Genomic DNA, 25,766 nt, shown 5'->3' on the forward strand with positions numbered 1-25,766 from the left:
GAAGATGATGAAGGAGTGGATGAAATGATTGTGCAACGGGGAGGAAGCTGCTGAATCGCAGCACAGAGATGTAAGAAGGATGACTAATGTTGTTAGCAGAGCCATTACTGGTCCGCAGATTAATTCATTAAGTAAATTCATCGTTCACCTCCCCTCGGCCTCTTGTCACAAGGCGTGTAATATGACACCCCTCAAATTTGTTCTAACATCTACCCCGGGGGGGGGTTGAGCTCACCCCCCATCCTCATACACACACACACACACACACAAACACACACACACACACACACACACACACACACACACACACCCTCCTCCCTCTCTTTGCTAATGGAGCAGGCGGAGCCACTTATGCTAAAATCATTGCAGCTGTCTGTCAGCAGGTTGAGGTGGGGGAAGGGGGGGGGGCGTCCTCTACTGGGGGTTATCACTGCTCTCCCTGTTTGACAGACTCTTTTTCATTCAGAAATTTCACTACAACGGTCTCATAAGTGTCGTGACCTGTGTGTGCGCCCACGGTCGTTTATAACCCACCGTTAACAAACAGTGTTTTGTGTGTGGTTTTTTTTAACACTATCGTGGACACACTACCTCTACTTTTGTAAACACAATAAGCATCGTGACATATCCGATTAAAGAAGACTAAATATCTTCCCTGACTTTTGACGCCTGCTCTTGGTTCTTGACAGTTTTATCTTCTACAAAAGTAACTTGACACCGAACTTCATTGTGTCCCGGTGTGTACATTCTCCTGTAGCACCGCGAGTCCTCACAATCCCTCCAGATTTATGCTGTTTGTGCAAAGCTGTCCCAATTAACGCCGTCAACAGGTCCCGAGGTTTACACTAGCACTAAATCAACTCGTGTCTCTCCACCCCGCTAAGCTCCCCAAATGGTTCACACCTCGGTGTGTGTGTAAACACACACTCGGGGAGCTAAACCACCTGGCTTAACCTCAGTTTAGCCCCACCGAGCCCCGGCTTATCGGCGAGTTTCAACAGTGATTCTGTAACAGTGTTCGTACATCGGTATTGTATTATATTGCTGCGTACTGTATTGCTAAATTGCAGCATTTATTCATTTAATGTTTATAGGTATAGGTACAAGTATGCAGCGAAAACCAACGGCACACATCACAGCATTTATAGCCTGAGCTAATTTACTCGGCCTTGTCCCTAGATGGGCCTTTAAAATACGTAAAACTCAAGTCACAACAAACAAAATGAGAGTGTTCAGATCACAAACTCGACAACAAGTGTGCACATTCAAAACACAAAACTAAACAAAAGAATGCAGACAGAACAATACGAGACCAATTAAAACAGAAACACAGCATAGAAAAGGAGCACCAGATCATTCATGACGGATGCCGAGGCCACTGAGCACCTGTGGAGTCTGATTATTTAAGCATTTATAGATGAGTTTTAAGATGAGCAAATTACATAAAATGATCAAAACTTAAAATGTTTATTTTCTTCAGAAGATGGCAATAACGTGATGTTATTGGCTTCCTGCCCGTCTGTATATTGGTTGCATGTCATCATAAGAGGCTCGGTTACTTCTGGTTACGTAGTTATCTCTAACTAATGCATCAGTATGTCAGTTCAGGTCGTTGGTTGCAGCTTTATCAGTTTAATCACACTGGATTCATACTCTTTATTAATAGCTGTTATGAGAATATTGAGAGTAAATCCAGTGTATTGTTGCGCCCCACTTCAGTTTGTCTGGATTTCTATTGATTTTATACATCTCATTTGACACATATTGTTCTCGGTTTGTTGTTTTGGACTCGGTATTGTTAAAAGACAGAACAGAAACATCACAACACGATCTGTTGAGTATGGTTAAAATAATCCTGATAATGAAATTTAAATGTCTCGGTCAGAACAAACAAGATTACAAATTTAATATATTTAAAATCCGGAGCCAGAAACCAGCTAGATGGCATTGTAGACCCCCTCTTTACGATTTACCAGCAAGCTGCACTGGTGACGTAATCCCCCCCCCCCCCCCCCCCCGCCCCCTCTCTCTCCACACACACACACACACACACACACACACACACACACACACACACACACACATACACTCACACTCACTCACACTCTCCTCCCAGCCTGGCCACACTCAAGCAGAGCAGTCAGAAGAGAAAACGAACCCGAGGCCTAACAAATACATGAAGGTTTGGTTTAACTAAATCCCACAGATAATGGCTACTGTGTCAAAGACTAAAGATAGCGGGGAGGGGGGGGGGGGGGTGTTGGTGGTGGATGGAGGGGGAGATTACTCCGGCGTTTTGCATCAGTTGCTTTCTGCTGGGTGGCCCTGCTTGTCAAAAAAAAAAAAAAAAGAGAGGAGAGACGGATGGAAAGAGGGAAGGAGAGAAAAGCATTTAACGCGCCACATTCAGAAGAAGAGGGCTCTTAATGCCATCAAAGCAAGGGGAGAAATCAGCCATTAATTTATTCTGGCCCTCACACACACACACACACACACACACACACACACACACACACACACACACACACACATACATATAGTCAAGCAGGCAGGCACACAGGAACACACACACACACACACACACACACACAACATGTACACCCCTTCTGTTGTCTCCTCCAATTGTTGATAATTTGAGTAACATCTGGTCCACGCCAGTTTTGGAAGCCCACCAGACCCAAGGTTGACAAAATGTTTCCACTGATCCCTCCCTTTTTTCTGTGTGTGTGTGTGTGTGTGTGTGTGTGTGTGTGTGTGTGTGTGTGTGTATGTGTGTGTATGTGTGTGTGTGTGTGAGCACGCGCACCTTAAATGATTTGTGTGTGGATTGAATTATAGCCCTGACGTGAGGAGAAATTTTTTCGCCCTCAGATTCAGGAGGAGGGGCAGATGACTGGGCTATTCATTGGCTGATAAGAACTGATGGAGAGGTTAATAAGCTACACACCCAGGTCATCGCAGGCTCTTTTTTTTTTTTTTTTTTACTGGGCTGCGGAGGAGAAAGGAGGACGATGATGATGAGTGTGTGTCTGTGTGTGTGTCTGTGTGTGTGGGTTGTCTGGTGATGGAATCGCGAGGAGTGCATCTCCTGAGTATCCGCAGTCTGTACTTTCAACACCTTTAAAGGTCCATCAAATTTTTACTCTTAACACAGTGAATTACTGAAAATTGAGACTTTCTGCAGATGAGACGGTGTGCGTTCGTGAGTGTGTGTGTGTGTGTGTGTGTGTGTGTGTGTGTGTGTGTGTGTGTGTGTGTTCAGAAACTTTAAGAGAGAGCAAAGGAAACATTACTTTAATTACTCTGCGAGATAAATAGCTTGAAAATATACAGATATCATATTAAAATCGGTGCTGGAAGTCCACGTAAACATACTGCAAAAGAAGATCTTTTGTTTTGAACTAGTTGAAATCGGCCCGTCGGTAGCGTCGCTATGACGACCTGTTGCTCGCCTAACGCACCTCATTTAATTTCCCGTCTTCAACCAAGTCGTCATATTTCCGTCAAGTATTTGGCCTTCAACGTCTCTGTGTACTTCTTTGTGTGTTTAAGGCAACAACATCACAAATATTCGACATCAGCCACCAGTTTGTAAAAGTCAAAGCCCCCCCCCCCCCAAAAAAAAAAGAACCAAAGTAGTGCACAGCTTCAAGTCTTTAGCACATTTTAACACCAAGCCTGGCACCGCTGTCCTTCACAAACACAGCTCGGGCTACTTTTAATTCCCACAATTCCTCTGTGTAACCTGAGGCTAGAGGCAAGCACCCCCGCTGAGCAGAAGACAAAACACTTGAGCAGAAAAAAAACAACACTAATCTCTGTTTCTCTCACTCGGTCTCTTTCCTCTCTCACACTGCTGCTGGATGCCCACAGTTTACTGCTGTTATCCTCCAACTCAGCTCAAACAAGGGAACATATGGAGGACCAAAAATTATTTTATTGGAGCATTAGTCCAAATGTTCAGGATTTCTTAATTTGATGCACCAACAAAACAACAAAAGATGAGATTATCAAGAAATATTGACCACTAGGGGTTGAATCTTTACTATCTTTGAGGCCGCAAACTCGGCCGGATTACAAAATGACTGCGAAGCAGCTCGTTCTGCAGTTTTCACGAAACTTAAACTAAACGTATTCCCTCCAAAGATCCGTCCCCTCGCGTTAACGGTCGTAGCGGAGCCGAGCAGCAACGTGAATCACCCACAGATGAGTGTTAATAGGTGGAGCCGGAGATGTTTTCCCGGTGACCATCACTGTTGGTATTGAGCTGGTTGATTGAAGAATCTCGCCCACTTTGTGTTGCAGTACTGAAGCCTAATAAAAGCGCCCCCCCCCCCCCCCCCCCCCCCCCCCCCCCCAAAAAAAAAGGTCCAAGCAAAGGCTCTCATTCTGGAAAATTGAAAAAGACTCCAAGCAAGACCCTAGCATGGGGTCTCTCGTCTCCCCCCTCCACACCCTCATACCTACTCTTGTCCCAGGGCTAATAGGGAGGCGCCAGGCGCCGCTCCTGCTCCCTATCACCCACTCACCTTAATAATAAAGGAGAGCCCCCTGTGGAAAGGAGCTAGCAGGAGCTGGTGAAGATCACGCTGGTAATAGGATGATGCCTTTTTTGCCTTTTGTCATGAGATTATGAACGGGGATAGCCTCTCCTCGCCTCTCCTCCTTGCTCCTCCACTCGTCTTTACTCTTCCCACACACAGCTACAGACGTCCTGGAGGGCCCTGTCGAGTTGGAGTGGAGGCAGGCGTAACCGAGGCTTTGTTGCTCTGCTTGTATGGTAAAAGGTTCGCTAATGAAATACCTTTTAGGGGGTATCGGCAGGTGAGCTCCCCAATCAGGCGCTTCAGCAAAAACACACACAAACACACACACACACACACACACACACACACACACACACACACACAAGGCCGTACGTACACTCGCATGTTCTCCGTCTCCTCTCGTCTGCCCCCCTCTCGCTATATTAATTACCTGAAGTGCTCCGGCCTCGCGAAAAAGCTCTCGATTCTGCCGCTCTCCTCGCTCTCTCTTCATCCAAACACGACAGCCACGGCGGGCTAAGCTAGCCTAAAGTGTGTGTGGGGGGGGGGGGGTGCTACAGAAAGGGAAGGATGATAATAGTCGTAATGAACACGGGTGACAATAATGAGAAAGGTAATTGAGAAATGGTGTATGGCAGGGCCCCCTGATTTTTCCTTTTTCCAGCCCCGAGCTAAGTAGGGACAGGTTGAAAATCATCTTATTTAGAGCTCCGTTAAATGGTTGGGAGAGAGCGAGGATTCCTGACGCCGAAGCTAAAGTGAGCTGACAGCCATAGAGTGGTGATACAGCGGCCTTAATGGTTTAGGGAGTGTTTAAAGTCCCTGTTGACTTTCGTCTGATTTTTTTTTTTTTCTTCTTCTTCTTCATTCTTTCTTTTAATTTCTTATTGAGTGGCGTGGTCCAAACAGCCGGTTGCTGCACCGTCAGGATTATTGTTAAACACCTCAATGCTCCGCTGCTGTTCTTCTCCTTTCCAGTCTGCTCACTTTGATTGTTTTCTACTGTCTGTGTCTCGGTTTGTGTGGATGTGTTAGAAATCGCTCTCTGTGGGGCGATACATGCACCGAACACCCGCTGTTTGATCAGCAACCGTGTCTGTGTGTAATTGTGGCTCTGTGTCTTATGTGTTCGGCTTCCATCTTGTGTTTATTTTAAGTCCCCCGTTACATGTATTTTTGTGTGTGTGTGTGTGTGTGTGTGTGTGTGTGTGTGTGTGTGTGTGTGTGTTTGTGGATGTCACGTTGTTTCTGTCTCTTGTGTGTGTTTGTGTGTCTTTCCATTTCCTCCTGGCCTTCTCACCCAGGCTGCGATAGAGACAGGGCGGTCTGGGCTTTAACAGACAGAGGCTGCCTCCACCAGCCCATAGTCTGCCACTCTCTGATAATGTTTATTGATTTGTGGCAAAAACACAATTTGATGGAGTGGAGGGGGTGGGGGGGAGGAGGGGAGGAGGAGGAGGAGATGCTCGGGGGAAGGAGAGGGGGGGTGATTCGAGGCGGAGGAGTGTACAGTATATGTGTGATTGTCATGGCTTGGCTGGTTCTGCTAGACAAATAGAAAAACAGTCCGGGAATGGCGTTTTGTTTTTTTCAACATTTTAGTCCTTTTCCATTTAAAATCAAATACTTAAGTTCAACTCATGAACACACATTTGAATTTCAATATTAAAATACTTCAAATGGGAAGGTGGTGAAAATTCTCTTCTCTTGTGCAAATACGCTCTTTCTCCTTCCCCCTGGTACAAGCAACAGAAAATGTGTGTCTCAGCGTGTGTGTGTGTAGAAAATGAAGCCTCCTAATATGAACATTTCATCTCCAGAGTCAGTCTATTATGTGAACTGTGTTTGCCCCGGCCGCCCCACCCCTCCTTAACCTCTGAAGTGGAGGAATGAGAGGTGTCTGGAGGTTGGTCTACTGTTAGCTCTGAGGTCAAATGTGTTTGCCCAGCGGTGTGTGTGTGTGTGTGTGTGTGTGTGTGTGTGTGTGTGTGTGTGTGTGTGTGTGTGTGTGTGTGTGTGTGAGTGAGAGAAAGAGGAAAGACGAACCTATCGTTGTTGAATATAAACGTTTTGAACGGCGGAGCCGAGTGTGTGCACCGTCCTGCTCGTAAAAAAAAAAAAAAAAGGCTTTTATATTCCCACTTTCTACCATCCGGAGTTCATCGCCCTCTGAAACACGGCTCGTTATCAGGACTGCACGATAACAGGCAAAACTGGAACAGCGCTCACTTCTGCAATCAGGAATATTGGATCACAATAATTATTCCGTGTCTCGAATGAAAAGTTTTGTTCTCCAGATAAGAAAATGACTTGGAAACAATTGAAATTCACATATCAGTGTCTGAGAAATGGCTCGTAAAGGATGGGTTCATTGGAGAAGATAAAGATAATAAATAATCTCGTATTCTCCTACTTGCATCAGTATACAACTTGTGCCACTGTTATAGTTAAACCCTGATCATAGTTTAATGATTTACTGGCTGTGGCGGTTGGATTTGCATCCATGAGGTTAATGTCAGTAGATCCTCATCATTAATGCGGTCGGTCAAATATAACTTCAGCTCCTGAAGGTGAACAGTTGGTTAAGCTGCCATTAAACCACAGCAGAAGAAGAAGGTACAACAAGATGAGGTCACCAGAAGAGCAACGATTCAACCTTCAACTGTGGAAAACTACACGGAAACTGTGATGGAAATATGGAATTCATGTTCGCTTCTTCCAGATGTTTTATACATAATGGAAACAGTTTTAACAATTATTCACAATGATTGTGGTCAGCTCAAATATTTGCAATCAGGTTATAATGTAATAATTACGACAGGCCTAATCACCATTAGACTCAATAGACAGACATACGACGAGGTTCGTGATCAGTTCACAACGACCAACGTGGGCCGAATCTTTGGAACAAACAAACGAGCACTATTATCCTGCTTTTAACATGTGATCATAAATTATGGCATCAAATATAATGACTTGAGGATCTTTCACCTTAAATTCAGCTTCAGGATCGTGCGGTTTCTTATCCGACATACCGACTGAACGATGGACCTGAGCTGTCAGTATGATGTGTAACTAGAAACAAATATTTCCGCCGCCCCCATTTATTCACTAATTCACCTCACTGCCTTCAAAACTCTGCGCTGCTGCTCTTCCAGCTCTCTCGCTCGCTCTCTCTCCTACCTCCACCTCTTTTGTAAATTAAAAAGCAAGCAGTGGTTGACAAATGACACCAGTGGAAAAGGCACTCATTGTGCCTCAGTGTGAGAGGAGGGTTTTTTTTTTTGGTTTTTTTATTTTACTTTTCTCTTTTTTTTTTCTGTCTGGAGGGAGGGAAGGGGGAGGGGGGGTGTAAAGGAAGGGAAAGAGAGGTGAGTGTGAATCGGTTAATGTGCTCCATTCACCAGACATTATACACAGGTTCAATAAAGCAGGAATCTGCTCTATACGCCGGCACCATTGTTGCCATTGAGGGCGGCTAAAAAGGCCTCGTACAAGGGGGGAAAAAAAGAAACTACCCTCAGCAGCACTCCAAGTAGAGAGCAGAATAGAAAAGAGGAATCACATGTGCAATGTAGAGTAGGCTCGCTCGGTGGAGGTGGGAGGGGAGGGGAGGGGGTGGGGTTGATTGTTACACGTATCCCGAGTGGTGTAATGTTGCCGAGTTGTGTATTTTGTAGCAACTGTTGCACTTTAATGGGAAGAAAGACGACGAAATTTGGCTCCAAAAGGGTTTTTTGATAACGTTTTGAGGCCGAAGCTGAACGCGGGAGCTCCCTGAACCCTTCCAGTCTCGCTCTCCGTCTCCGTCCTAACAAGACACTCCTCCACTCACATTAATTAAATCAAGTCTTCAGTAGGCTACTTACACGCCGCCCCCCCTCCCCTCCCCCCCCCCTCCCTCCTCTTCCCCCTCCGGTCCTCACCACAGACCTCTCTGATTAGGCCGGCCCCTGTCATGCATATTCACGTCACCGCAGTGACAGCCTTTTAACGAGCTCTTACCTAATCACAGGAAACAATGTTCATCCTGTTCTTTTTATTTTTTTTTTTATTTTTCTTTATTCCTCCTTTTTTCTCATTTCCTTTCATGCGTCTTTGGCTTTCATCTTCCCTGATCCCCGCTGATATCAAGACGGTCGGACGGAGAACAAATAAAACCGCACACAAATAAAGCGCGATGGTGAAAAGTGACTTGAACACAGAAAAGGGAGAAGTTGGGCTCTTTTCTCCTCCCCTCCCCTCCTCCTCTCCTTCCCCCTCCTCATCCTCCCCGCCTTTTTACATGTCCGATAGACAAATTGGATTAGCAGCTATTGGATTAAATGACAAAATGGTGGGATAAGAAATGAGATGAACGTGCTGTGATCACAGCTTTTAATGTGTTTCTCTTTCTGTCTCATTCATTTTGCTCTGTTATCCAAGCTCCCTCATTCAGGGCACAGAGGGGAGAAGTTTTCTGGATGGAGGACGGACGCAGGATATCCTGCTCGTCCAAAAATATTTGAACAAATGACTTGTCAGATGGGTTCACGGTCGAAAGGCTGCCTCGTAACTGGAAGGTCAAAAAAGGTCAAAATATTGACCTCTGCAACTCAGCGCCCGGTCAGTTTTACAATAAAATGACAGAAAACTAGTTTGGTTATCTTAACCAGTTAGTTTTTAGACATAAAAGACAAAACATTTGCGAGTTTTGCACAACTGAAAAACCTTCGGATTAGACGAAAGAAGGTGGCCAGACAAAAACAAGCCGTTCACCTTGGACTGTTGTGATCAATATTTTCACTACTTTCATAGATAAAAAGATTAATTAAACAAACATTATCACTAATTGCACTTTTCCCGCTGCAGTGCGGCGTGTCGTCGGACGCTTTAGTCACCGATCGATAAACACTTTGAGAAAAGATGAAGGAGAAAAAAAAACCTTTTAAAACTTGTAGCGTCAAACTCTTTGCCTATAAACAAAGACTGGTTACCTGCTCTTTATACTCCAGAATATTCCCAAATCAATTCATATTTACTCTCTAAAACTCTCCCTTTTGCATTTATTGAGACCTCACATTGTACAGTTAATTCAGCCGGCCAGCAGCAGCAGTTGGAGCACCTCAGGGTGGGTTTCATTATTCCTATCTACACTGAAAGGAACAGTGGCCAAGATGGCTATCTTAATCTTATTTGGCTACAGAGGCTCTCTGTTTTTTTTTTTTTTTTTTTTTTTTTTTTTTCACCCTTTTTTTATTTCTTTACTTTTTTCCTTATTTCTGTCTCTTACTATCTCTCCTATGGATGCACACAAATGCGGTGACCTATGCCGAGCAGCCTTTTTCTGCATGCCTTTAAGGAACGCAGGGGTGTGTGTGTGTGTGTGTGTGTGTGTGTGTGTGTGTGTGTGTGTGTGTGTGTGTGTGTGTGTGAGAGAGAGAGAGAGACCCAGTGAGTGAAACAAGAGAAGAGGGAGACAGGCAATCAGATAGAAGGGTTGTTGGGATATGTCTATCAGTTGTATCACAGCTCTGTGTGTGTCATGAGGTGATTGTATCTTCTGTGTTTCCCACCGCTGATAGCCGAGGTAGCACCAAACACGATATTAACGACGATAAAGTTTCCTGCAGGTGGGGGAAACCCGGCGAATCTCCGTCAGACACATATTCAGCTAACCCTTTGATGTCCTGATCAAACATTGTCCCGCTGCCAAATTTATCGCCTCTGTCTCTTTGGCCCGTCTCCGTCCGCTCTGCCCCGCTCCGGTGTCGAGCACCGAGAAGTGGCGCGTGAGTCGAGCGAGCAAAGACCCAGAATGCAACCTGCCAAAAAGCGCCAGATGCTTTGATCCAAGATGGCCCCCCCGAGAGCCAGCATGGATCCGCGGCGCCTCGGAGCCAAAGGCTGGATTCACAGACACAGTGTCAGCGCTGCTCTGCCAGGGACATTTACACCATTTGTCTTCACACAACACAACGTTCAGCTGTTTCCCGCTCTGTTGTTGTCACTCTTCACATATGCTCGTTACAGCGCAGCCAATGAAAACAATCGAACCCTCAGCGACGCATCAGAGATTCATTTATACATTTCGCAGCATTCGTATCATACAAAACTGAAACAGCCGTTGCTGTTAATTAATTTTTCTGTTTGTTGCCTTGATTTTTCCTGAACCTTTAATACTTTCATAACATAAAGCAGTTTAGCTAATGAACTGATTCAATGATCTAAACCTCGTGCTAATAATCAAAGAATCAAAGAAGCCCCTTCTTACTTTATTTGTATTATTTACTCAATATTATTTCTTTAATATTTTATTTCTCATTATGTTCTGACATTTTAAAGGTTAAATGTAAGACAGATAATCCAATTAAATCGATCAATAAATGACAGAATGACCTCTTTCAATCATTAGTTCTGGTCAACTATTAAAAATATCTGCAACAAAAAACAAAACGTAACAAAAACACTTGTAAAAAATTAATTGTACGAACATTATTTTGACCAATAAGCAAAAAAAAAAAAAAAAAAAAAAAGCTGATTTTTAGTTGTCGACTCTAAAATGTTTTCCTATTATTAATTTTGAATTGATTAGAGAGAGTTTTGGATCCAGTGACTCTGCTCCTCTGTCTCTTTAAGAGTCGGGCAGCATCTGGAGGTCAAAGTTCAACCCTGGAGAGGTTGACTGAAGGGAGGTGGATGCTGAGCAGCTGTCGAGTGTCCTGCGCCACTCGTCCTGCCTCTCTGCCTCCATCCCATCGCTCACCTGCCCGTCCTTATTCCCCCCCACCTCCCCCCCCCCCACACACACACACACACCACCCTCATCTCTCCCTTTCTCCTTCCTTCTACCCTTTCTTACACCCTTTTCTCCTCCCTCCTCTCCTTTATCCTACCTTTCCTCTGACCTCCCTGCCTTTCTCTTCCCTCTCCTCCTTTCCTCCCCCTCCTTCCCTCCCTCCCTTCCTCCCTCCCCCTCCCTCCCTTTCACAAAATGCGGCCGGTGGTTGGCTGGTAGCTGCTGGCTGGCTAGCGGTGGGGGATATAGCTTTATAATCCCCCCTCGTCTTCCAACCCGCCTCGCCACAATGTCACAGGAGCTTAATATTTGCCATTATTATTTGCTTGTTTTATTTGACTTCGAGGCAGCACAATGACCTGTCAGCGCCGGCTTTATCCCCCCTCCGAGTGTCGTCCATTTCAAAGTTGACTACAGTAATCCACGAGCCCCCGATTCCGCTAAATCCCGAAGCTTTCTTTCATTCGCTCGGTTTTTTTTCTTCTTCTTCCTCCCTCCTCCCCCCCCCTCCTAAATGAAATTACATACATCTGCTGGCTCAGAGTATCACAAATGTCCACACGCTCACCGGTGTCCGCGCACACATCCACATGTCTGCCTTTTGTCATCGATGACGCAGAGGCCCGATACTCGCCGCTCTCTGCAGCGAACAGATAAATCATTTTTCTTTTGGTCTTCTCCTGCCCCGAGTAGCTGAATCACTCATTTATCTACAGGTTGTCATCGTCTTCTGGTGCACAATATTATGATTAAACTTAACGTGTCACACTAAAATCAGCAGCAGTTTGAATCCTTCAGAAAGAAATGCTGCACTTCCCCCAGGCAGCAAATGAAAGAAACGTTAACGTCACCTTAAAACGGCCGCCGAGGTTATTTTTCTCAACTGAAAAATTCAACGTGGGCCTTAATTAATAAATATAAATCTCTTCTTAGTGTTAATTGTGCTGTGATATATCTGTCGTAGCTTCCCCGCCACTGAACCTTCCTCTTAAGAAAGGATAAGAAAAAAACAGCAAGCGATAATAACATAAGCCCTGAGAACATCTTTCATCTCGCCTCCTCTGTTTTCATCCATTTCTTCTCCTCACAGTCGCACTGAGTGTCGGATTAATGCCGCCGCCGCTGTTTAACTGACCTCAAGTGCCACAAACCTCGTTCCAGCCGATTCTAGACGCAAACAGTGTTTCAGCGACAGCAGCCGAGTTCATTTACGCAGGAAATATCACATATATATTTAGACTAAAGGATGAACATGAAGGTTGTAATTCAAAGATACAAAAAAAAAAAAAGAAATCAGAAAGAAACTATTTTATGATTTTAAAGGTATTTTACAACTAAATGTGACCTTCAATGCGCATTTAAGCAAATTAATGTTGCTTCTGTCCACTCTAGACTCGCTCACCAATTATAGAGATCATATAGTTTATCTCTGGTCATTAATAAATCAAATGGGAAGGAAATAATTGTTATTTCAGCCACATAAATTAGTAAATACGAATGCATTAGAAGGTTTTGTGTTTGTTAACCAGTTGTAATTGAAGATAAACCAGCAGAAAACGTTGAATTATCTTATGCTCGTGTGTTTTTCTGCATTCAAACACCTGTTAGTCAGTTCGGGAGGTTCCAGCCCTCTTTTCCATGTTTTAGAGTCAAATCAGCAGCTCAAACTCCGCTCAGCTTCCCCTCCTGGTCAAACGCGACAGAGGCCGCTCCCGTCACCTGGCTAACATTCGACGGTTTCCATTCAATGTGCTTTCTCTGCATCGGCTGTGCGCATCCCATTGTGCCTTGTAAGTAAGTTACAGCGCAGAGCTTTAGCCCCAGGCGTGGGCGAAGCTTACATTAGCCATGCATCTGAGCCTTGCTAGCTCTCTGTGTACTGAGCAAGGTATTACACTAAGCGGCAGAGAATATCCAGAGACGTGTTTTTTTGTTGTTTTTTTTGAAGGCCCGCTGAGTGATTGGTGGGATACGTATTGCCCTACAGTGAGAGGCTCCACTCCGTTAAAAAAAAAAAAAAAAAGGCGCTCGACGGTAATCGCCGAGTTAATCCCACCCAGGCTGAAGCCGTATTGACGTTGTGAAGACATGGTGTGAAGTATGTGAATGTTTACACAAGGAACATAAGAGAGCGGCGTATTTACACACGCACACGAATATCCGGTGGACTCAGTGATTCCGCAGCGGCTCGGGGCCGTTTATCTGCCTCATCTCTTTCATGTGCCTCTTCACATGGTATATCCTCCGTTCATGTCGGGTTCAGTCTGCTGTAACGGAGGTCTTTACCCCCCCCCTGTTTTTATGCATCTTTATGATTTTTTTATTTATTTTTTTTTTTTTTTTTAAAGGTAGCCGTGGAAACAACAGCTCGTGACATTCTTGAAACGTTGTGTGATTGTGTGTCCTTTCCAGGCAACAACAAGGAGGAGGAGGAGGCCATGATGCAGGAGTGGTTCATGCTGGTGAACAAGAAGAACGCCCTCATCAGACGACAGAACCAGCTCTCTCTGCTGTACGTACTATCCTCCTCTCGTCATCATTTCATTATTTTACTTTTTATTATTATAAGTGGGAAAAATCTCGACAGCATCCGTTCACAACCGGACATTAAAAACCAGCAAACACGGCCGCAGCGTCAGATCCCAGTCGTTGAAGCTGCCACTCCATTCACCCCACCTTCTGTCTATCCGCTCATTGATTTACATGTGGATGGGATATGAAATCAATAAAAATGTGGCGATCGCTACTCTATCTCTAGTCTCTTTGTATGTGGTCAGCTGCGACAGGTGGACACACGCACTCGTACACGCCGACCTTCTTTTTTTTTTTCTTCTTCTTCATTTGCGGCTGTTGGGATTTCAAAGTGTGCAAGTGGAGCAGAGATTGAAGTATTCATAATCACATTATGTCGTGGGAAAGGGGAGGCTTTTAAAGTGGCCAATTGACAGAAGGGCTGATTATTAGCCCTTTCTGTTCTCCCTTTGTGGAGGCGAAGAGAAAAAGGCGCCTGTGAAGGACAAATTCTATTAGGGGCCGAATTAGCTCATTTTTTAATATGGCTGAAAGAGGAAAGAATTCAATTTGTGCTGCGCACACACACACGAAAGGGACCACACATGCACGAGGCATGTCGGCAGATACACATTTATTTCTTTATCTTTTTGTTTCTCCATCTTTTCCTGTACACACACACACACACACACACGTGTTCACCCAGGGCTGTGTGAGCGCACTATGAGTATCAGTTATGTGCAGTAGATTAATGCGAAGCCGGAGAAGGTTCAGGCGAGTAGCTGAATCGATGTTTATTGCAGGTTTCTTTAAGTACTTAATGATTTAGTCATTAACATATTGATGAACTTTGGTGTGTGTGTGTGTGTGTGTGTGTGTGTGTGTGTGTCTCTTTTTTTCCCCGACTTGCCACAGGGAGAAAGAGCACGATCTGGAGAGACGCTTCGAACTGCTGAACAGAGAGCTGAGAGCCATGATGGCCATCGAGGGTAAGACACACACACACACACACACACACACACACACACACACACACACACAGCGAGGCTGCAAAGGTTTGGGTTTCCAGTGTGGTCTACTTGGTTGCAACATGAAAAACTCTCATTTTTGTGACCTTACATGTTGGGTTTTTTTACAACCGAGCAGGTTTCACTGCTGAGTTGTTGTTTTTCTTACTGATTGAACAACTGAAAGTAACATTACAAATAAACCCCTTTTCATTGTGCAGTTGGGGTTCATTTTACTCCATCAGTTCCTGAATCTTTCCTGATTATTGTCACTAATTATTTATCTGGATCTTGTGTATTTAGTTGCCAAAATGCCAACAAGAGGAGACGAACAGCAACAGTTGAAGTTCATTTTCAAAGTAAAGCTGCTGTCCGAGTTGTTGGAGTTTAACTAAAGTGGTTTCATGTTTTCACGAGTCCTTCCTGTTGATCAGCCTTCATTCGCAGCCTGAAGCAGGATGATTTGAATTCTGCGTCGGCTTCTTGATGAGGATTAAGATGCGGGCTTGCGAGGGATTTCACTCCCTGATACATGATCAATGCTATCTGTTTCTTAGCCAGACCCGACTAGCCGATGCCTGATTTGAAACCCGGCCGCAGCTGCATTCAGAGGGTTTTGTGGGGTTAAAAAAAAAAAAAATACAAAAAATGCAGTTATATTATTGAAAGCTTGTTAACTACACCGCAGCCAGAAAAGCAGCCATTGTGTCGTATCAAAGTTGTCAGGGGGCCAGGGAAGTTTAATCCCCTTCGACTGCGTCCTCTTTGGCAAAATGAACCTTTTGCCAATCAATGCTAATTGATTTTGCTATTCGACATTGACCACCGCCACCCCCCTTCCCCCAAACTCCCCTTCTCCTCACAGCCTTCAGACGCCCATCGTAATTTCACCGGGCACCTGATAAGCTACCTGGTCCATAATAAATCAATTGTAATTAGCAAGAAAGGAGGTGGGCTATGCGGGGGGGGGGGGGGGGGGGGCAGACGTGCGTATCCAAGCAGGAGCTCCAGCCTGCGTCCAGGTTGATTTCCTCTGTCTTCTCCGGACACTTTATTTTTTTTTATATTTATCGAACTGCAGCTCAAGTCAAAGGGGAGGATTTCACTTTTTCTGCTACACGTGTGTGTGTATGTGTCCGTGAGCCTGCTTCAAGTGTGTGTGTGTGTGTGTGTGTGTGTGTGTGTGTGCGTGTGCGTGCGCGTGCACGCTTCTGTCTTTTTTCCATGTGTGTTACTGCCGACACCTGGATGTGTGTCTGCGGGATTCCTGGTGCTCCTCTGAGTGCACATTTCTTTATATATCGGATTTGTATGATGTGTCTGCCTGCTCACCTGTGTGTGTGTGTGTGTGTGTGTGTGTGTGTGTGTGTGTGTGTGTGTGTGTGTGTGTGTGTGTGTGTGTGTGGACGTGAGAGAGCAGAGATAGTGTGCGTCGAGGTGGAGAGGTGGTGTGTGTCGTGTCACCACGGTCCTCTCTGCCTTCATGTGGACTTGTTGGATTTGCAGCTGACTAACTTATCTGCCGGCCTTATTTTCCTCCCTAAGGGAGGCACTTAACATTCACAGGCTCTACCTTTCTGTAGCAGCCACAGATAGTTCTGAGCTGCTGGGAGGAGAGAGAGAGTGTGTGTGTGTGTGTGTGTGTGTGTGTGTGTGTGTGTGTGTGTGTGTGTGTGAGAATCTGCCTGCATCTGTGTGTTTGCATCTCACAGGTGTGTTTGTGTGTCCACCTGTGTGCCCGTGGCTGTGTGTGTGTGTGTGTGTGCTCGACATCTCTGCAGCTCTTATTTGGTGCTTGGGCAGGTCCATTGAGCGATGGTCGGGCGTGCGAGTAATTGCTGATTTGGTTGGCCAGTCGATGACACAGAGAGAGAGAGAGAGAGAGAGAGAGAGATGCAGTGTGAGTCAGAGCAAGAGGGAAAAAAAAAACACACATCAGTAAGATACACACACACACACACACCCTGCTAAGAAAAATATATACCTGCACTGATGCAAACACGCCTCTCTTCCTCCGTGTCTCAGTGAATCTCGGAGGTCAGTGTGTCGCTCCTGTCTGTTCCTATTAGTACTACATCTACCATCCATCTGCAGCGGCTACATCGAAATGAATCACAAGAATAACCTCCATCGTAATGTGAACATTTCAGGTTTTGATGAAAGTTGAAAGCAGCAGATTATAAATTCAGCCTTTTGGCCCCGTCTGTGTTGATGCTGCAGACCAGAGAGAGAGAGAGATCCAGAGATGTGACTCATCAGGTTTTATTTCTACATTTGTGCTGCTGACGTGAGCTGCAGGACACTCGGACACATGAGAGCGAGGATGAGAGGAAGAAAGACTTTGAAGCTGATATTCTGCTAAAGGACAAATTCCTCTCAACTTCTCTCTGATTTTTTTTTTTTTTTTTTACCATTTTAAAAGATCAGTTTTCTGCAGTGATTTTTTTTTGCTGTCGTGATAAAACTCATTGTAAGCAGATGAAAGACTTGAGGGGAGATCAATCTGCTGAACTTTTGATATCCAAATCAACATAAACTACAAGCTCTTGTGAATTTTTGCTTAAATATCCATTGTTGAAAATCAGATTGTGACAACAGCAGATAATGTCTTATTTTTTTTTCTCCATCAAATAACAAACGTTAAGATGTAAAGAAGCTAATCAGAGTTTTATGGACGTGTCGTGTCTTAACCTTTGTGCAAAATAACGTTTAGTAAACATATCAGCTGCAGCAGTAGCGTAACTGTGATTGGCCCAGGTGCATATACTTTTTTCTTAGGCTCCTCCCCTTCCGTTTCCCAGCATGCACTCATCCTTCGTAACTTGTGTGTAAACTAACATGAATCCGCCTCTCACTCAGTCTCTCTTCAAGGAAACATCTCAGCTGCAGAGTAACATAACTGTGATTGGCTCTGGTCCATATATTTTTTGTTTAGGCTCCTCCCCTACCATTTCCCAGCATGCCCCCCTCCTTCGCACATTATAAGAATAAAGCAACCGGATTAAATAGGTGTTGGTGATATGTTAGAAACTATATTAATATTTGATGAAAACATGCAGTTTTGGACATACCAAAGCTCCAATTACACTTGGGATGGATTAAGCTATATTATCAATATTATAACAGCAGTAAGTACTCAACACAGTAAACAGGAAGGTTATATCGTGCGCGTAGATTTAAATAATATACATACATTATTAATGGTCATATAAAACGGCTGATTATCGGCATTTTCTGTCAACTTTAACGTAACAAACGGGGATTACAGATGTGCTCTGTCGACAGAAGCCTCTGATGTTAAATCATACAGGAAGCGAAGAAGTGTTTGGTTTATGAAATCAATTCAAACCCACTAATAGAGAACAAATAATATTAAAGCCTCCGAAACATCTCGGTCGGCACGAAAGAAAAGTTGCGGACGAGAACTTGATGATGCTGAAAGTAAAAACAAAAAAAAAAACAGCGTGGCATTAAAAACGAGTTATTTAAATGTGCAGCGGCTGCACAATCAAACGGCCGGGGACGAGGCTGCGAGTCTCGGGCCGGCGCCGGTTGCCGTTTATGAGCATGCTCAGTGATAACCGCCTCCTTGTTCCGCCTTGGTGTGATGCCAGGTGGGAAAATGCCATCTGTATGCCACACTCTCATCTCCCTGCCACAAAATTGATCCACTATGCCCTCTTTATCTGCTTACCGATTCACACCTATGTACACACACACACACACACACACACACACACACACATACACACACACACACACACAACTGAGTCTTGGCTTCCTTCAAGGGGCCCGTGTGTGTGTGTGTGTGTGTGTGTGTGTGTGTGTGTGTGTGTGTGTGTGTGTGTGTGTGTGTGCATGTTTTAAAGTGGACGCCCTCTCGCCATCTAAAAGGGATTTATGCATAGCCGGGTCCCAGAGTTTTCCCTGTTACGGTTTGATATGATAAGCTTTTTTTTTCTTTTTTTTTTTTTATATGTTTAAAATCAATATCTAATCCTATGCAGGAGCTTATCCCCCTCCACACCCCCGACACACAAACACACACACACACACACATCATTTGTAAATCTATTTGGGCTTTGTAACACATCGGGGTGGCGCACAACAGACGCTGATTGATTAGGTGCACTGTGCAATCCTATCACATGGGCAACTTTTGATGATGTCGGCAACTCTTTCAGGGCCGCAAGTTGACTGGAACCGCCGATAACGCCGACCTGCGCTCGCCAGCCGTCGCCCTCGAGTTTTTAGGGGAATTCAGGAAACGAGCGCGTGTCTTTATTTGACTCGTTCGTGTCGCTTTTCGATTCAGGCAACACACACAAAAAAAAACAAAAAACAAAGGAGAGCGCCCTAACTTACTTTAAAGCGCGTTAAATATTCTCCCCGCGTCGTCTCCGGCGGGTTTTGATTGTCGAACAAGTGGCTCCCGTAGTGAAGCTAACGGGATGTTACACGCCTGCTTATCGTCACATCTGGCAGGACAGACGCTGATTGAGCTGATCTGGGCTCGTTCTCCAAAGTTAGAAGTGAGTTTAATGTTCGCGAACGCTCGTATTTCTTATCCAGGGTTCAGTCAACTGTCAAACTCTCGCCGTCTGTCAGTCATTAAGAGTTATTCTGCGTGACGAAGGCCTCCGTGTGACTCCATCAGCAGGAGATCCTCACATCAAACGTGTTCCTCTTTGTTTTTCCCTTTGCGGATCGGACACCTGTCGTTTATAAATTTAGGGTTAAAACTGGTCGATGAGAAATCCCCAGAAACTCACTCAAACTGTAACGAGAGCGTTTATTGAGGCTGTTTTCATTTGTTTGTGTGATTTAACATGATTTAACAGAGGAGGAGTCAGTAAAATCAGGTTTTACATAAGCAGGTAATACTTAGTTTGAATATTCACTTCACAATTATTAATAAAAAAAAAAAAAAAATTCTGTTTTAAATGTTCTTGGTTGCTAATTAGGGTAAAATAATCCTCTCGTCTGAAGTGGAGTGATTTGTTCTGCAGTCTTTCTTCCACTTTTAAACACTTCCTCAACAAACTTTTGTCTTTTAACATTCACACGTGACCTGACGGAGAGTTTTAAGTCTCGGCTGCTGCTGAGATCGGGTTTTTTTTGTTTTTATCAGCCATTTTCTCGCTGCCCGTGGACTTTCTTCTTCTTCTCTGGAGACACTTTTTTTTTTTTTTGTCTCTGGATTCCACTTGGACTTTGGCCAAAACCAGCTTTCGGGGACCTTTAAGCAGGAGAACAAGAGGCGGAGACAAAAGGAAGGAAAGAAGAAATTCGTGCGTTCGTGGACGTCTGATGTCTCTGGAGGACGTCGCGGTGAGACAACGACGTCCTCCAGAGACATCAGACGTTCTTTCGTGTGAAACAGAAACACGAGGGACGGGATGGGACGGGCAGCCAGCCGCACGCAGGACGGTGTCGCCTCGCTGTGAGAGAACCAAGCTTTGGACCAGTTTGAATAAATTTAGCATTGGAGAGGGCGAGAGGGAGGGAGGGGTTCGGGGGGGTTCATGGGGATTTGAACCAGCGCATTCTTGTGTGCCTTGTGCCGACTCACATGGTTACCGTGCACGGCGAGAGTTATCTGAATACACACCCACCATGTGAGCTGCACACACACTCCTCTGAGTCTTTAACCTCTCTCTCTCTCTCTCTCTCTCTCTCTCTCTATCTCTCTCTCTCTCTCTCTGATGGGGGAGGCGGGGCTTAAGGGGTTGAGAGGGGGAGGGGGGGTTGCTCTGAGTGGCTGCAGGGTGTTTTGTTTGTTCCTGAGTCTCTGGTTACCCAGCCTGCCCTGCTCTGGTGTTGCCTGGTCACGTCTCTCATCGGCTCTTTTTATTGTTTACCTTCCTAATGAGGGGGGCGGGACTCTGCGACATGTGATTGACAGCAGTGTGCTCCCTCCCCTCCCCTCCCTTCCCTGGCGCGACCAGGATTTTGGCTTCTTGGCCGAGAAGTGCTGTGAAGGGGGACAGATTTAGTGTTTTTGTGGGAAGTTTTTTTTTTTTTTTTTGTCTTCTTCTACTTCCTAAACCCGCCTCCGGTGGGCCGGCCCGCATCCAGACAGGATTGTGGGAGAGTAATGGCGGAAGCGGCGGCGCACATTCCTGTCTCACAATTATTTAAAGCTGATGACTCACATGATGACTCATCCAATTTTTGCACTTTGTCTCCCAAATTGTTCCAAGAAAAGAAAGAAAACACCAACACTCCCCGGTGGCAGGTTGGGACGTATGCGGCAGGTCTGAAGTATTTGTTGACTCGCTGACAGAAACACAGGAGAGCAAATTTACTTCCCAGAGAGGAGAAAAAAAAAAAAAAAAACAAGGAAAGGAAAAGAGCTCAGAGACCTAAATATTGGGACTGTGTTCATTTCGCTCTGTGGTCGACTTCAAAGGGACGAACGGGGCCAATGAAGAGAGCGCAGACCTTTCAGGACAAACACACTGGGCCCAGCGTGACACACACACACACACACACACACACACACACACACAGTCTGACTGCCGCAATTTGACTCAATGAAGAAGGGGGTGGGTGTGGGGGGGTATTTATTTTTAATAAAGCCACACTTATTTTGGGACTGACATTTTACAACATCCTTTTTGTTCTGGAATCAATAGGCGGTTAAATATTGATGCAGCGGTGAAGTTGCGCCGCAGAAGTTCAACTCGGCCGCGTTTGAATTCTCTCGTTTTAAACGATGGAGGTTTTTTTTAGGTTTTTTTTTTTCTTCGAGCGGGGCGACTCGTTCTCACGCTGAGCCGAGGAGTCGCTGCAGATCTCCTTCTTTAAGCTGCGAGGCGGCGGATAAATCTCCTCCGACTGAGATGTTTCTGCCGCGTCTCCGTTTCATTTTATAATAATAACTGATTTAATTCGTGTGCAGCGTAAGATGTTGTTTATTCATGACAAAAAAAAAGATCTTCGCAATGTTGTTCAGAGTCGGGGGGGGGGGGGTTGGGGTGAGGGAGGAGTTTATGAAGAGGGGGAGGGGTTTCTGGTGAGGAGGGAGGAGTTTGGGATTAGGGGGAGGAGAATTTAGGGTCAGGAGGGAGGGGCTTAGTGTGAGGGGGGAGGAGCTGCCCTGGCATTGGGGGGTGAGGGTGGAGCGAAGGGCAGCAGGCGGATATTTGAGCCCCGGGGCGAGTCGGTGCTCTCCTGTGGGCAACCCCCCTCCTCCGGGGAGAGGCTGAGGGGATTTGGATCAGGGTCCCACCTGGACCCTGTGGGGCCCTGTGGGGCCCCTTCCTGCAAAGACCCCGAGAACCGAGAGACTAAAGTCAGAGCTTCACCTGCTTGTTTGTTTGTTTGTTTATTTTCGCTGCGCTGACATTCAGGTGTTTGTGCTCATGTGGAAGTTTATAGATTTTAGAGCGAGAAGACTCGACGAGCTGAATTCTGATCTTAAAATTAAACAGGAACGTCGTCTCTTCATTAAAACCCAACTTTAATCTGATAAAATGGATTTCAGCTCAAATACAAACAAACAAAGATGTTTTGTGCTACGAAGGCGTCACTTTGATGCCACATTCGCTTTTCTGAGATGATTCACATTAACATGACATCGTCCTTCACGTCTGTTTGCTCGGGGCATCATCATCATCATCATTATCGCTGTGCACACACACACACACACACACACAACCTTTCTTCTCGGGTTAATAAGAAGAACTTTCTGTCCAAACTGTCCGTCACAGAGAAGCTCCGTTGTCCTGCAGGAGGTTCTGGTCCTGAACGGGACGCTGAATGTTGTCGTTCGTAGTTTTATGTTCAGCTCGGTTGTTCGAACGTCCTGCACTCAGAGAGGACAGGAGACACACAACTTGTCATGAGACAAAGTGTCTCTAGGTTTTTAGGAGTCCTCCTCAACGTCTCCGTGTTTTTAGGAATCCTCCTCAACGTCTCCATGTTTTTAGGAGTCCTCCTCAGCGTCTCCATGTTTTTAGGAGTCCTCCTCAATGTGTCCAGGTTTTTAGGAGTCCTCCTCAGGGTCTCCATGTTTTTAGGAGTCCTCCTCAACGTCTCCAGGTTTTTCGGAGTCCTCCTCAGTGTGTCCATGTTTTTAGGAGTCCTCCTCAGTGTGTCCAGGTTTTTAGGAGTCCTCCTCAGCGTCTACATGTTTTTAGGAGTCCTCCTCAGTGTGTCCAGGTTTTTAGGAGTCCTCCTCAGGGTCTCCATGTTTTTAGGAGTCCTCCTCAACGTCTCCAGGTTTTTCGGAGTCCTCCTCAGTGTGTCCATGTTTTTAAGAGTCCTCCTCAGTGTGTCCAGGTTTTTAGGAGTCCTCCTCAGTGTCTCCAGGTTTTTAGGAGTCCTCCTCAGTGTGTCCATGTTTTTAGGAGTCCTCCTCAGTGTGTCCAGGTTTTTAGGAGTCCTCCTCAGCGTCTACATGTTTTTAGGAGTCCTCCTCAGCGTCTCCATGTTTTTAGGAGTCCTCCTCAGTGTGTCCAGGTTTTTAGGAGTCCTCCTCAGCGTCTCCAGGTTTTTAGGAGTCCTCCTCAGTGTGTCCAGGTTTTTAGGAGTCCTCCTCAGTGTGTCCAGGTTTTTAGGAGTCCTCCTCAGTGTGTCCATGTTTTTAGGAGTCCTCCTCAGCGTCTCCATGTTTTTAGGAGTCCTCCTCAGCGTCTCCAGGTCTGAGTGGTTTTGTTCCTCTTGGTTGCAGACTGGCAGAAGACGGAGGCCCAGAAGAGACGTGAGCAGCTGCTGCTGGACGAGCTGGTCATCCTGGTCAACAAGAGGGACGCGCTGGTCCGGGACCTGGACGCCCAGGAGAAAGAGTAAGTTAACGTGGAAGCAGAGTCACAAACATTAAAGTAGAATAAAAAAAAAAAACACACACAGGAGTGATCGGTGTGCCACCTGCCTCCTCCACCTACACAGCTGACCTTTTGACCTTTTGCCGTCCGCAGGGCCGAGGAGGAGGACGAGCACCTGGAGAGGACGCTGGAGCAGAACAAAGGCAAGATGGCCAAGAAGGAGGAGAAGTGTGTCCTTCAGTGATTGTCACCAAACACAACCGACAAATGTAGCCGATCAAAGAAATGTATCATCGTCATCATTATTAATATTATTATTATTATTATTATTATTATTATTTGATAGTGGCTTTTAGACGTCTCTCGGTCCTCTGAGTCCTGAGGTGGTTTTTGTTTTGAGGCCCTGCGACACCTTCACACAAACTTTATACTCAAACTCTATTTTTTATTTTAATTCTTTTCTTCATCCAGAGCGGTACCCGTATGTAACATAAACCTGACGGTGTGTATTTGTACGTAAAGACCAGGAGTTTGAGGTACAGCATGGGGGGGGGGGGGGGGGGGGGGTCCTTTTTTTTTTTTTTTTTCTTCATCATGTTGAGGTGATGATGATGATGATGAGGGGTTGATATTTCAGTTTCAGAGAAACATCACGAGTCGTTATAACGGCGGTCTTTTGGAGCTCCTTCATGACTTGACTGTGTATCTTTGAATTATTTCACTTTAAAGTTTTTACTTGTAAAATATCTTAACTGCATTACTGTTCATAAATCTGACATAAATCTTAACTTTCCTATTCTTTTTTTTTTATCGTCTTGGCTTGAAAGCAGTTTACCAAAACAAAAGATGTTAAAAAAAAAACAAAAAAAAAACACTTGTGTTGTATATTTTCATCACTGCTCTCACCAACAGCTTCCAAAATCCTCCTTTTTTTTTGTTTTGTTTTGTTTTTGTTTTTCAGGATTCATGCAGTCAGAAACAACAAATATATATATTATTTATTGCCGTTTTGTTCTATAAGCTGCTTGTTAAATGAACCTACCATCACGTTTCATGTGCTCAACAAAGTTTTGGTTTTTCTATTTATTGTATTCAGAAGAAGAGAAAATTAAAAAAATATGCTTCCACGTGCATTTCTTAGAGCTCCACATCTGGTGCAGCTGTCCTTTTTACGTGTGAACATTTATCTGATTATTTATTCCAGTGTCATAACCCAAGTCTTCAGTAATAAAGTCCTTATGATTTCATACTCCACCAGGCAACGTGTGGCCCCTTTCTTATTTATTTATTTATTTTTTTGTATTCATAAAAACTCTGCAGGTGTTTGAATTAGAAGCATTTTTACAGTTTCATTATTATTTAATGTTGAGTTTTAATCCAAGTGTTTTAATTAGTTTCTATTTTTCATAATTGCACACACTTCAAAAACGTATTCTTTCCTCTTCTTCTTCGGCAGTTTTTCGGTTTTACCTCGTGATTCAAACCAAACTCCTTTTTTTTTTTTTTCCTTTTTTCTCATAATTGTAGAAAGTTATTGAAATGCATGCTCGCCGTTGGCTGCACATAAGTGGCTCCTATCACTGCTTCCACCAGCGAGCCTCGCTGATTATTCGGCGCTCTGTTCAATTCCCCTGCGACCTGCGCGTGTTTATAAATTAAAATTGGTGTTAGTGGGATTTTGTGTGCGTGTGTGTGTGTGTGTGTGTGTGTGTGTGTGTGTGTGTGTGTGTGTGTTTGTTTGAGGTCGGTTGCTGAGCAGGTTCCTCTGAGGAAGATTAGAGAAATCACTTTGTCCGGAGCAGATGTTTTCCCCCTCCGTCTCTCCGTCTCTCTTTGGGCCGCTCCTGTGCGCGCTGCAGACGGGGGGCAGAGCTCGGAGAGGCTCGGTAACCCTCAGCCGTGCAGGAACCGGAGAAGAGGGACTGAACCACCGGAAGGGTCGGGGGAGGGGGGGGGGAGGAGGGAACTACTACAATTAATTTCCACATCCGTAACAATATTTCACAGCCTTTAATCGCCCGTTTTGAACTCGCAACTAATTTACTGCCGTGATGTCAGACGTGAAATTAAGTGTGAAAAATGTCCCTGTAATAAAAATCGGGATGAACAAAGTGTCTGCGGTTGAACCCTCCGCTCCGTCCCTGCAGGCAGC

General features: G+C 45.0%; 1 protein-coding gene across 7 annotated transcripts in view; it reads left to right on the forward strand.

Annotated features, from left to right (window-relative positions):
* The window catches only part of ehbp1 (EH domain binding protein 1), a 137,865-nt gene extending 112,997 nt beyond the window's left edge, over positions 1 to 24,868 (forward strand). For all 7 annotated transcript variants that reach the window (XM_069144214.1, XM_069144212.1, XM_069144215.1 and 4 more), the window contains 4 exons: positions 13,738 to 13,837; positions 14,752 to 14,825; positions 23,521 to 23,635; positions 23,768 to 24,868. In XM_069144214.1, coding sequence (XP_069000315.1) covers positions 13,738 to 13,837; positions 14,752 to 14,825; positions 23,521 to 23,635; positions 23,768 to 23,858 — 380 coding nt within the window. In that variant the 3' untranslated portion in view covers positions 23,859 to 24,868. The remainder of the gene's footprint in view (positions 1 to 13,737; positions 13,838 to 14,751; positions 14,826 to 23,520; positions 23,636 to 23,767) is intronic.
* Positions 24,869 to 25,766: the final 898 nt, after the last annotated feature.

This window comes from Embiotoca jacksoni, unplaced genomic scaffold (assembly GCF_022577435.1).
Source record: "Embiotoca jacksoni isolate LCO1_2020_lvr unplaced genomic scaffold, fEmbJac1.0.p SCAF_12, whole genome shotgun sequence".
Lineage (NCBI taxonomy): Eukaryota > Metazoa > Chordata > Actinopteri > Embiotocidae > Embiotoca > Embiotoca jacksoni.